This window comes from Tupaia chinensis, unplaced genomic scaffold, assembly GCF_000334495.1.
Source record: "Tupaia chinensis unplaced genomic scaffold, TupChi_1.0 Scaffold143574_1, whole genome shotgun sequence".
Taxonomy (NCBI): domain Eukaryota; kingdom Metazoa; phylum Chordata; class Mammalia; order Scandentia; family Tupaiidae; genus Tupaia; species Tupaia belangeri.
Window position 1 is genome coordinate 1,725,601 of NW_006203419.1, and position 11,402 is coordinate 1,737,002.

Below are 11,402 nucleotides of genomic sequence, written 5' to 3' on the forward strand. Positions count from 1 at the left end.
TGCAAGGTTTGAGGAGCAAGTTAGGGATTGAGACTGAGCGAGTCAGGTTGTGTAGTGACACATAGCAAAGTGTGGAAATCAGAGATTGCAAAGTCTCTTCATCTTATGTTGTTCTTTTTCTTTTTTTTTTTAAGAATTATTTTAATTTATTATTATTATTATTACTATTTAATTTGGCCAGAGAGAGACAGAGAGGAAAAGTGAGAAAGCAAGCCACCAGATCCAAGACTTGAACTGTGGTTTGCCATGTGAGAATCCAGCACCTTAACCGCCACACCACCTGCCAGCCCCCTTATGTTATTCTTGACTTAGCGTAACTGTAGCACTCACCATATATGGTATTTTTCCTAATTTAGGTTATAATAAAAGACAAGTAAGATAACACAGCCTTTGTGGGTTTTGACAGTTTAAAAGACATTTTTGACAGTCTAATGCAGTTCATAAAATATAAAACTTGCTGGGACCAGCAGGTGGCATGGTAGTTAAGGTGTTGGACTCTCACATCGCCAACTGTAGTACAAGTCCCAGACCTGGTAATTTGAAAATCACACTGGGCGCGTGTGCGTGCATGCCCAAAATCCCGAGAGGACAATGGAGGAGAAGGGATTACAGCCTGATCATCTTCCCCACCCCAACCCTACCCCCAGGGGAGGTGATTTCTCTCTTTCTCTCTCTGTTTCTCTCCAGCAAGTGCATCCACTCTGGCAAAAACCTTAAAATTGTGTGTGTGTGTGTGTGTGTGTGTATCTGTGTGTGTGTGTGTGTGTGTGTAAAAACTTGTTCATGGAACATTTGAAAAGCAGCACATTCAACATTTCCATTTTATAAGTGCAGAGGTTGGTTCAGTGTTTAAGAGTGGACTGCTTCCTTGCCAAGTAGAGACATGTTTTTGGGACTAGCAGAAGGCATAGTGCTTACGTCACTAGACTCCCACATGGCTAACCGTGGTTTAAGTCCCAGACCTCTTGGCTTGAAAATCACGCTAGGCACGTGTGTGTGTGTGTGTGTGTGCCCAAGATCCCAAAAGGAGTATGAAGGAGAAGGGATTGCAATGTTGCCATCCCCTCCCGGGAGGAATTTTTCACTTTCCCTCTCAACTCTCTCTGTCCTTCTGTCTCTGGCGAGCGCAGGTACCCTAAGACAAGTGCACCTCTAAAAAAATATAGAAAGAACTAATCACGGTAACCTCTGCAAGTGAAAAAGGAGGAAGACATGTTCTTGAGCAGAACATTTTACATTACAGAACATTCCCTCCATCTGCATCTTGTTTATCTATTTGCAGTTTGCTCTCTCAGTGAGATTTTGTTTTTCATATCCTATTGGTTTTTACTTTGAATTCTCTCTGTGAATGTTTTTGTCCACTCTGTTCTAGATCTCCATTTCCAGGTATGAGAATTGCCCCAAAGATAACCCCATGTACTATTGTAACAAGAAGACCAGCTGCAGGAGCTGTGCCCTGGACCAGAACTGCCAGTGGGAGCCACGGAATCAGGAGTGCATTGCTCTGCCTGGTAGGCCTTTGGGGCCAGCGTGGTGTGTGTGTGTGTGTGTGTGTGGGGGGGGGTCCAGAACTTAATCCTCCTGCCCTAGCAGTGTGTAGTGCAGGTTGAACCAGCAGAGGGGAGAAGCTAATTCTGTCCTTCATACCCCATACCATTATATCGTGTGTGTGTGTGTGTGTGTGTGTGTGTGTGTGTGTGGTGTATACAATACAGTATCTGTTCCTACTGCCTTTGTAATAAAGTGAAGTATCGTCAGCTGCTCTGGAGAATCCAACTACAGCTCTGCTCAGTATCGTGAAGCCTGCTCCACTGTCCCCTCCCCACCCTGCTGTGATAACCTGGGACTGGAGTACAGCCATCTCAGCAGCCAGTCTGCTGGGCTCTTATTAAGAGTACTTATTGACCTCTGGGACTGGGTTGTCAGCACCTCTGAGGAGGAGAGGAGAGATACCTCCTGGAGTGATCTCCAGCCCCAAAGACCTCATTTTATGGTACTTCTGAAGGTTGGGAAGGTTGTTTGGGGCCTGAGGCCAACCAGGCGTGACTGACCCCCTGTGATACACTTGCTTAATAAGAATGTCCAAGTGGAGGGACTTCCCTGGCTCTGTACAACATCTGACGCATGAGCAGGGCAGCTGGGCTGGACCTGGCCTCTTTAGAGCGGCCTCTGGACATACTTGATTCCATTTGCAGAATAGGCTTCCTGTGCTTTAATCTCCGTGTGTCTCGGACTTTCATGCACAACAGAACACCTGGGGATCTGCTAACAAGCATATTCTCGTTCAGGTCTAGAGTGGGTCCCTAGGGTCTGCACTTGACGTAGTCACCAGTGCCACACTTGGAGGAGCTGGTCTTTGTCGACTCTTTAAAGAAATCTTTCTCATGGCACCTTTCACGTGTCAAAGTGACTGTTACTGTGAGTGTACACTGGTGATGGTGTTTCCAGGGCACTTCTGTTGTGGTGAAGTTATCTGTGGGTTCAGGTGATCACAAGCAGCAGATTACGAGTTTACCTTCTGGTCCACAGCTTTATCACTTTGGTTTTTCCCACAAAGGATTCTCCCATTTCATTTATGGGATGCTTTTATGCACTTAATTATACCTTTACCTGATGATATGAATACAGTGTGGCTTTTGGAGACTATAGATATTTTCATTCTCTGACTTATTTTTATTCTTGCAGCTTTCTACCCCCCCCCCATCCAATGTGTATATTCATTTGTCTGCTCTTCACTCAGGATTTTAGTCTAAGTGTTCTTCAGTCTACCGTTGGCACCAAAGAGTGATTTCTCTTACACATAAGTGAGGTGACCTCAGAATATGTTTCGTGAGGTCTAGGAAATATGAACAACAAGCATTTTTCAATTCTTGTATTCGATATTTGTTCCTTAGTAATATGCGTGACCCCTCACCACATCCTAATGAAGTACCTGGAATTCAAATCACAGAGCTTAAGTGTTCAGTAATTTGAACTAGTAATTAGGTAGTTCTGTGTGATTCTAAAATTGTTTTTTTTCCTCTCTTCCCTTTATAATAGAAAATATCTGTGGCACTGGCTGGCATTTGGTTGGAAACTCATGTTTGAAAATTACTACTGCCAAGGAGAATTATGACAATGCTAAATTATCCTGTAGGAACCACAATGCCTTTTTGGCTTCTCTTACAACGCAAAAAAAGGTAGAATTTGTCCTTAAGCAACTGCGAATAATGCAGTCATCACAGAGCATGGTGAGTTAAGATCCTCAGAACATAGTTTCTAGTATCCATCTTTCTGACTGCGGTTGGGATGGAAGGCTGCAGAGGTGTGTGAGGTACTTGGCAAGAGGAAGAATGCTAGTACTCGTGACCTGGCAGAGTGTGGCATTATGTGACGGAATCTTGTCCTTGCATGCCTTTTTTTCTTTTCTTAAAATTCTTGATGCTTTGTATATTCTTGTTAGCCATATCTATTGAATAAATAAGACTTATGAGTAATTACATATGGGATGAATAGCAATATGATATATGTGCACATGCTCTGGTAACGTCAACAGATGATTTTATACCTGTGTACCTGGATAGGGGAAGAGAAAGGTCATTGGTGGTTAGCCAAGTTGGATTAAACCACCTAAGTCCTATATATATATATATATATTTTTTTTTTTTTTGCTATACGGCACGTGCGCTCGCTGGAAAGACAGAGAGAGACAGAGAGACAGAAAGTGAGAAATTACCCCCTGGGGGGATGGCCATGCTGCAATCCCTTCTCCTCCATTCTCCTCTCAGGATCTTGGGCACACATGCACGTGCACCCAGCATGAGTTTAAGCCACCGGGTCTGGGACTTGAACCGTGGTCGACTACATGGGAGTCCAGCAACATAGCCATTACACTAATTGCTGGTCCCTGAGTCCCTTATATTTAAGGTATTATTAAGTGCATAATGTGGTCACTACCATGATAAGTACATCTGTTTTGAGTCTCTTAGAGTAGCCCAGAAGAAGAGAACACCTTTCTGTCAAGTTTCTGAGCTGAGAAAGGCACAGCTTTCTCTTCCTATCCATCCAGTGCTCTGAGGTGTCTTGTAGTTGATATTCCACAGTTACATTTTGTTAAGTCAAAGTCCTAGAACCGTGATCCTACCCTCAATTAAATAGAATCTCCTATAACAAAGCATTATTAGCAGTATTGGCTGTGAAAAGAGAAATTTGGTGGAAAAGTTTTCTTTAAGCAGTGAGGAAGGGAGACTAGCACTTCCTTGGGTGTAGCTGTCTTCATTGAAGCTTTGGGAAGTGTGCTCTGGTTTCTGGCCACATGTGGCCTGGTCCCCACCTAAAGAGCCATTCTGAGAACAGGAGGAAGTACCCTGTTTTTTACTTTTCTCCGCTTAATCCTTTTTTCCAGTACAACTTTGTGTGGCATTGATGCTCACACATTGTCAATACATTCTTAGTGTGTTTACCTCGGGGGAGACTGTGGCCGTATTTAGAGTTCGCTATTTTTTTTTTTAAGAATTATTTTTTAAATTTAATTTTATTTATTCATTCATTTATTTTAATTCGACTAGAGAACTAGAGAGAGAGAGACACATGGAGAGAGAGGAAAGTGAGAAAGCAAGCCGCCAGGTCTGGGATTTGAACTGTGGTCAGCCATATGGGAGTGTCCAGCACCTCAACCACCATGCCACCTGCTGGTCCCTAGAGTTCACTATTTTGATAGTTTCTTCAGATTTCATATCCACCAGAGACTGCTCATATTGTTTGTTCCTTTTCTCCTCACTCCCAGCTGTGGGCCTGGCTCTCCCAACATTTTGTCTTTGGCTGTCAACTGAGCTTATCTGTATTGACTCTCAGAAAATGGATAGCTCACAGCTTTGTCTGTTACCGGGGGGCTCTGCTAGTGATTCTCAAGTCCACATCTTTGGAAGACTACCTGGTTAGGAGGGTTCAACCATCCCAACTGGCCACAGATAGACCTCTGTGCCCTTTTCTCTCTTCCTCACATTTTCTGACTCCAAAATGTTCTGGCCAGTCTGATCTGCAGTGGCTACCTTTGTAAAAGAGAAATTCACAGTCTTGTGATAAGCTGACAGAGGAGAGACAAACTAAACTATAAAGTGCTTTGGGAACTGTAACAGCCACGAGTCTAGATGTAGCCTAGTCTTATATGGAAAAACAGGAAAGGGAACCCAACCTAGCCATTAGGGCAGAGGTTGGCTGCCCAAGTGCTGGGAAGAGGTAACAGGTGAGGAGGAGTGAATTACAAGGTACAGAGGCTCCTGTTGATTTGGCTGGCTACATCCTGGATGGAATTGAATTGCTATAGCTAGGCCTGGAGAAGGGACCATGGCTAAATTCTGAGAGGCCTTATCTGTAATGCTAATGGCTTTGAATTTTATCATGAAGGCAAAGAAATTATTGCAGGACTTTTAAAGAGTATTCACTTTAATTATCTTTCTTTCCATAGTGATAAATATGTATTTGAAAATAAATTAAGAAAACACTGACAGCTAAGAAAATATAATAAATATCATTTATTATTATAATTAAAAATAACTAATTTTTAATGAAGTGATATTTCTTTTAAATCTCTTAATAGGCATGCATTTTTTTCTTCTCCAAAATGGAAGTATATCATACATGTTGTTTTATAACTGCCAAAATTAGGAATATCTTTTGTTTCTGGGTTAAACACATATACACACAAAATGAGTGAGGTGGGGAAAGTGGAGATGTTGTCACCATATTTATGAAGGATTAATAAGTTCTGAGGCTGTAATGTATAGCTTAGTGATTATAACCAATACTACTGTACTCTATACTTGAAATGTGCTAAGAGGATAGATTTTAAATGTTACATACAATAGTATGTATGTATGTGTGGTAGGTAAGTGATAGATATGCTAATGAGCTTCACTGTGATAATCATTGCACATTGTGTACATATATCGAAACAGCATGTTGTACACCTTAAATAATACAGTTCTTGTTAAATATTTATCAGTAAGACAGGAATTTTAGTACCAAGCAGTACCCCATAGCTAATGGTAGGAATCTTCAACTCGTCAGGGCCCCAACACATACTTAGTCAATAATCTGAGGATAGGCATATAACCAATATTGCATAAGTATTAGATGATTTCATGTATGAATGGGCTTTTTGTTTTGTTTTGTTTTGTTTTGAGAGAGAGGTTTTTGCTATAGGGTGTGTGTGCTCGCCAGACAGACAGAGAGAGACAGAGAGACAGAAAGCGAGAAATGACCCCCCCAGGGAGGATGGCCATGCTGCAACCCCTTCTCCTCTGTTCTCCTCTTGGGATCTTGGGCACGCATGCACACGCGCCCAGTGTGAGTTTTAAGCCACTGTGTCCGGGACACAAACCGCGGTCAACTACATGGGAGTCCAGTGACATAGCCATTACACTAACTGCTGGTCCCATGAATGGGCATTTAAACCACGTTTGGAGTGGCCCTCTCTTCATAGTGTTTATTGTAGGTCATAGAAATGTCAGAACTTGGTTATTGTTTGGTTGTTAATCTGTAAAAAATGTTGATGTATTATCTTCTTTGAACTGTATTTTCATCCTTTGTAAAAGGGCCATATTTTGTAATAGTGATGATCTATCTTCACCTGCCATGCCTGAGTCAGGGGATAGGGAGATTTTCCTGTATCTATGGAATAAATACTAATTTAGTAGGTTTTTAAATTTAGAAACCTGTTTTTGTCAAGACATGGGTTGTATTTATAGTTGTATCTGTTTTCCCCATAGCCCAAGCTCACCTTAACCCCATGGGTTGGCCTTCGGAAGATCAATGTATCCTACTGGTGCTGGGAAGATATGTCCCCGTTTACAAATAGTTTACTACAGTGGATGCCCTCGGAGCCCAGTGATGCTGGATTCTGTGGAATCTTGTCAGAACCCAGTATTCGGGGACTGAAGGCTGCAACCTGCATCAACCCACTCAATGGTAGCGTCTGTGAAAGGCCTGGTGAGTACATGAGTGAATTAGATACTCTTGGAAGGTAATCAAGAGAGAAGCTGTGGGAAGTGAGGTTAAGCATTGAGACACATGAAATATTCATGAAAACAGGTGGGGTACTGATTTCAAGCATACAAAGCAGTGTATAGCCCAGAATTTTAAAAGCAAAAGGAAAGAATGTATTTTTCTAAATAGTTCCAGCCATAGCAAAACCGAAAATAACACTGTTGGAAGAACCCAATATTCTAATTAACAATGAGATTGATTGTTTTATTGGCCACAGAAAGTGTTGAGAATCACTCTAAAGGAGAAATTACTTGGTGTTGGCAGAGAAGGAACACACAAAAAAAATAAAAACAAAGAAAAGATTAGAAAAATAAGCAAGGCAACACGGGAACAGTATTCAGAAAGAAAGAAAGGAGAAAAATTAGGAGAACAGCTCTTTGACAGAAGCTCACCAGAGCTGCTTGGGAGACAGCTGAACAAACAAATGCTGTGTAGTGGCAGGCCCAGGGGCAGCCTCTTCAGCACCCAGACAAGTCCAGGACAAGCCTCCTGCTCTTGAGAGGGACTTAGAAGCAGTAGGTGAAATTGTGGATTGTTTTGGGCATCTGGACTCCATGTCCATCGTGTTCATTTTTACTAAGCTACTATAATTTGTCTGAGGAATACAGAGATATAAAAGATAATTCATAACATCGCAGAAGTCACTTTAAAACATGGTTTCTGAACTTTAGTAGGAAGGCTTGTCAGCCATTTTGAAACCTGAATGCTTTGGTGAATTTAATGAACACAGTGGTCCTTTGTCCCCTCAAAATGATAAACATAAGATTTCAGATATTCAGGTGAATTGTAAAACCTCCGAAGTTTATCCTGGGTCCTTTATCATATAAAGGAGTTAGAACCCTACTTTTGTGGAATGACTCACCTGTTTCCTCATCCTTATTTTTAATATTTGAAAAGAAAATCAATTTTTCCCCTTAACTATATAAATACACATGACCAAAAGTACATGATGACTCTAATGTTTCCTCTTTTTTCCTTTATTTATTATAGCCCCTGAATTGATTTTATAACATACTAATGGATCACGACTCATCTCTGAAAAGTCATTTTTTGTTTAAGTTTATTTATTTATTTCTTCCATGAGAAAGACCGAAACAGAGAGACAGGCACTCCAACAGTGCCTTTACGCTACAATCCTCCCCCAATCTTAGCCAGCCTGGATCATGCCCCTGTGTGCTCAGGAAGGTCCCAGGATGTGAACTCAGGACTTTTCCTTGTGGGTCCAGTTGCATTACTCTTGCACTACCACTTGGTTCAAAAAGCCTTTGATCTTAGCTGACAATATAGGAATGCTAAATATCTTTCTTGAATTTGATCCTCAGCAAACCACAGCGCCAAGCAATGCCGGATGCCATGTGCCTTGAGGACAGCGTGTGGGGAGTGCACAAGTGGCAGCTCCGAGTGCATGTGGTGCAGCAATATGAAGCAGTGTGTGGACTCCAATGCCTACGTGGCCTCCTTCCCTTTTGGACAATGTATGGAGTGGTATACAATGAGCAGCTGCCCCCGTAAGTGAGAAGATGAGCTCGAGACTTGCAAGTGGCTTGCCATAGGGAAGTGCTCTTGGCCTTTGAACATATTAGGGATGAGACAGCTTTGTCCTTCTGCCCCAGCCTGACCAAAGGCTGCCATTAAAGCAGTCTTGCATAATGAGAACCTTCATATAGAATAAAAATGTAAAAGTAGATATATATAGGATAGATCACAGAATGGAGAAAAATGTTGCCAAGATCAGTGTTATATTATTCAATCCATGTAATATTTCCACATCTTAATCTTCTAATTCATAAAGTTAAGTGCTTTCTATATGACCTCTAAGGTCGCTTCCAAAACCCTGAGGTTGAGAGAAGAAGTGAAAGGTCTCTACTCTGTGTTGGACAAAATAATTGGGTTCTTTTCATTATCTCACTTGAATGATCACGATAGAATACTAATTTTGACTCAGAGAAATTCAGTAGTCTGTTAAAGAAAAGCTAATCTAAATACAGTGAATTCAAGTCTACTTGTGATAATGAATTGCAATTTGTTTTTTGTTTTTTTTTTTTTTTGGTAGCTGAAAATTGTTCAGGCTGCTGTACCTGTAGTCACTGCTTAGAGCAACCAGGCTGTGGTTGGTGTACTGATCCCAGCAATACTGGCAAAGGGAAGTGCATCGAAGGCTCCTATAAAGGACCGGTGAAGATGCCTTCACAGCCCCCCACAGGAAATTCCTATCCGCAGCCCCTTCTCAATTCCAGTATGTGTCTAGAAGACAGCAGATACAACTGGTCTTTCATACAATGTCCAGGTAAGAGGCCTGTGTTTTCAAATTCAAGGGTTTCACTATCTATTTATGGAAAATAAAACCTTGAAAGTTATATTGTTTATATGGAATTTTTTTTGAGAGAGATTTTTACTGTAGGGTATATGCACTTGCTGGAAAGACAGAGAGAACACAAGAAATCACCCCCCAGGGTGGATGACCATGCTGCATTCCATTCTCCTCTATTCTCCTCTTGGGATTCTGGGCACACATGCACATACACCTGGTAGGTGTTTTAAGCCACTGGGTCTGGGAATCAAACCATGCTCAATTACATGGGAGTCCAGCAACATAACTATTATACCGTCTGCCAATCCCCCCCCTTTTTTTTAAAGATATTTTTGCTACAGGGTGTGTGTGCTCTCCAGAGAAAGAGAGAAAGTCAGGGATAGAAAGTGAGAAATCACCCCCTGGGTGAATAACCATGCTGCAATCCATTCTCTTCTCAGGACTTTGGGCATATATACTGGGTGTCAATTTTAAGACACCAGGTCCAGGACTTGAACCATGTCCAACTCTGTGGAGTCCAACGACATAACCATCATACCATCTGCTGGTCCCTTTTCATTTGTTTGTTTTTTGGTTTTCACATAGGACGAGTGAACTCGCCAGAGAGAGGGAAAGAAAAAAAAGAGAATTCACTCCCCAGGGTGGACGGCCATGCTGCAGTCCATTCTCCTCTCAGATTTTTAGGCATCCTTGCACATGCACCAGGATGATTTTCAAGCCACAAGGTCCAGGACTTGAACTGTGTGTGGTTGGCCACGTGGGCCCTTCCTTAACCACCATGCCACAAGCTGGCCCCAATATATGGATTTGTTTTTAGAAAAATACATGACAAATCTTTTTAAGAGAAATAGTTTCACGTGAAAAATATTTTTAATGTTAAGTAATGAAAATCTTGAGAACCTCAAGTGTGTTATTTTGTTTTTCATTGCAAAATAAAATGTTCCTTATGAAAAATGTTACAGATGTATAAAAAATAAAACTGACTTCCTCTTATCTTCAGTTCTTCATAAAGGTAAAAACTTTGAACAGTTTGCTATAGGTACCTCCAAACATACCAATCTGTAGTTTATAAAATAAAAAATAATATGCTACATATTATGCATATTATATATCTTGTTTTACAGTTTGATTTTTACTAACAACTACATCATGGCAAGTGTTGGAAAATATTAAACGTTAAATCTCCTACCAACCCCAAATTTCTCTTCACAAATGTAGAAAAGAAAAAAACCAACTTTATTATTTAGTAAGTATTAAGACAAATGGTGATGCGCATCATAGGCAATCCACAAATGAAGTTACAAAGACAGAAATCTCACCCTTTAAATAGCCAAGCATATATAATCCATTATGTACATTTTTTTTCATAACTCGCTCTCATGAGAGGATTTGACAGTACCATTTGCAATATATTCTTTCATAGTTCATCCTGAATTCAGCTGTTGATTGGGGTGGCCATCTATGTTATTTAATTGCCTTTATCCAAAGAAAAAATAAAACTTCTTATGTCTTTATGACAAACACATGAGGTTGTAGCTTGGCATAGTGTACCTATGCTAAATTCCCAAAGCGATAGGCAAGAGGCACTATTTTCCTTGACATTTACATTTCAGAGATGGTTCTGAGGTTCATAAGAAAAACATTCTTGACTTTTAATGCTGACAAGAAGCTTACTTAGCTTTTTAAAAGATTAGCATACATAACAAAAGAACAGAAGAAGGATTTATACAGTAGTGTGGACTTTGTCATTGTTTTTAACAGAAATGGTCTAAGGAAAGGGAGAGGGGAAACGGTCTCTCCTGTAATGGCAAGAAGAAAAATGTAGTCTGTGAGAGGCAGGCCAGCAGACATCCTCAACAGGATTGTCATGCCACAATCCTCCCTCAAGCCCTGTAGCCAGTCGGGATCATGGCCACACCCATGGGTGCACCCATGCGTTTATGTAGACCCTGGCTGCAAGTCCAGAACCTTCTCATATGGCTTCCAGAATCACACAGAAGCACTCTTTTTTTTTTTTTTTTTTTTTTTTTTTTTTTTTAAAAAAATTTTTAAAAAAAATTTTATT

General features: G+C 40.9%; 1 protein-coding gene across 1 annotated transcript in view; it reads left to right on the plus strand.

Annotated features, from left to right (window-relative positions):
• ATRN (attractin) overlaps positions 1 to 11,402 on the plus strand; it is a 122,843-nt gene that overhangs the window by 40,064 nt on the left and 71,377 nt on the right. Inside the window, exons 13-17 of the mRNA XM_027766461.1 lie at positions 1,373 to 1,511; positions 3,040 to 3,230; positions 6,750 to 6,969; positions 8,349 to 8,534; positions 9,080 to 9,313. Coding sequence (XP_027622262.1) covers positions 1,373 to 1,511; positions 3,040 to 3,230; positions 6,750 to 6,969; positions 8,349 to 8,534; positions 9,080 to 9,313 — 970 coding nt within the window. The remainder of the gene's footprint in view (positions 1 to 1,372; positions 1,512 to 3,039; positions 3,231 to 6,749; positions 6,970 to 8,348; positions 8,535 to 9,079; positions 9,314 to 11,402) is intronic.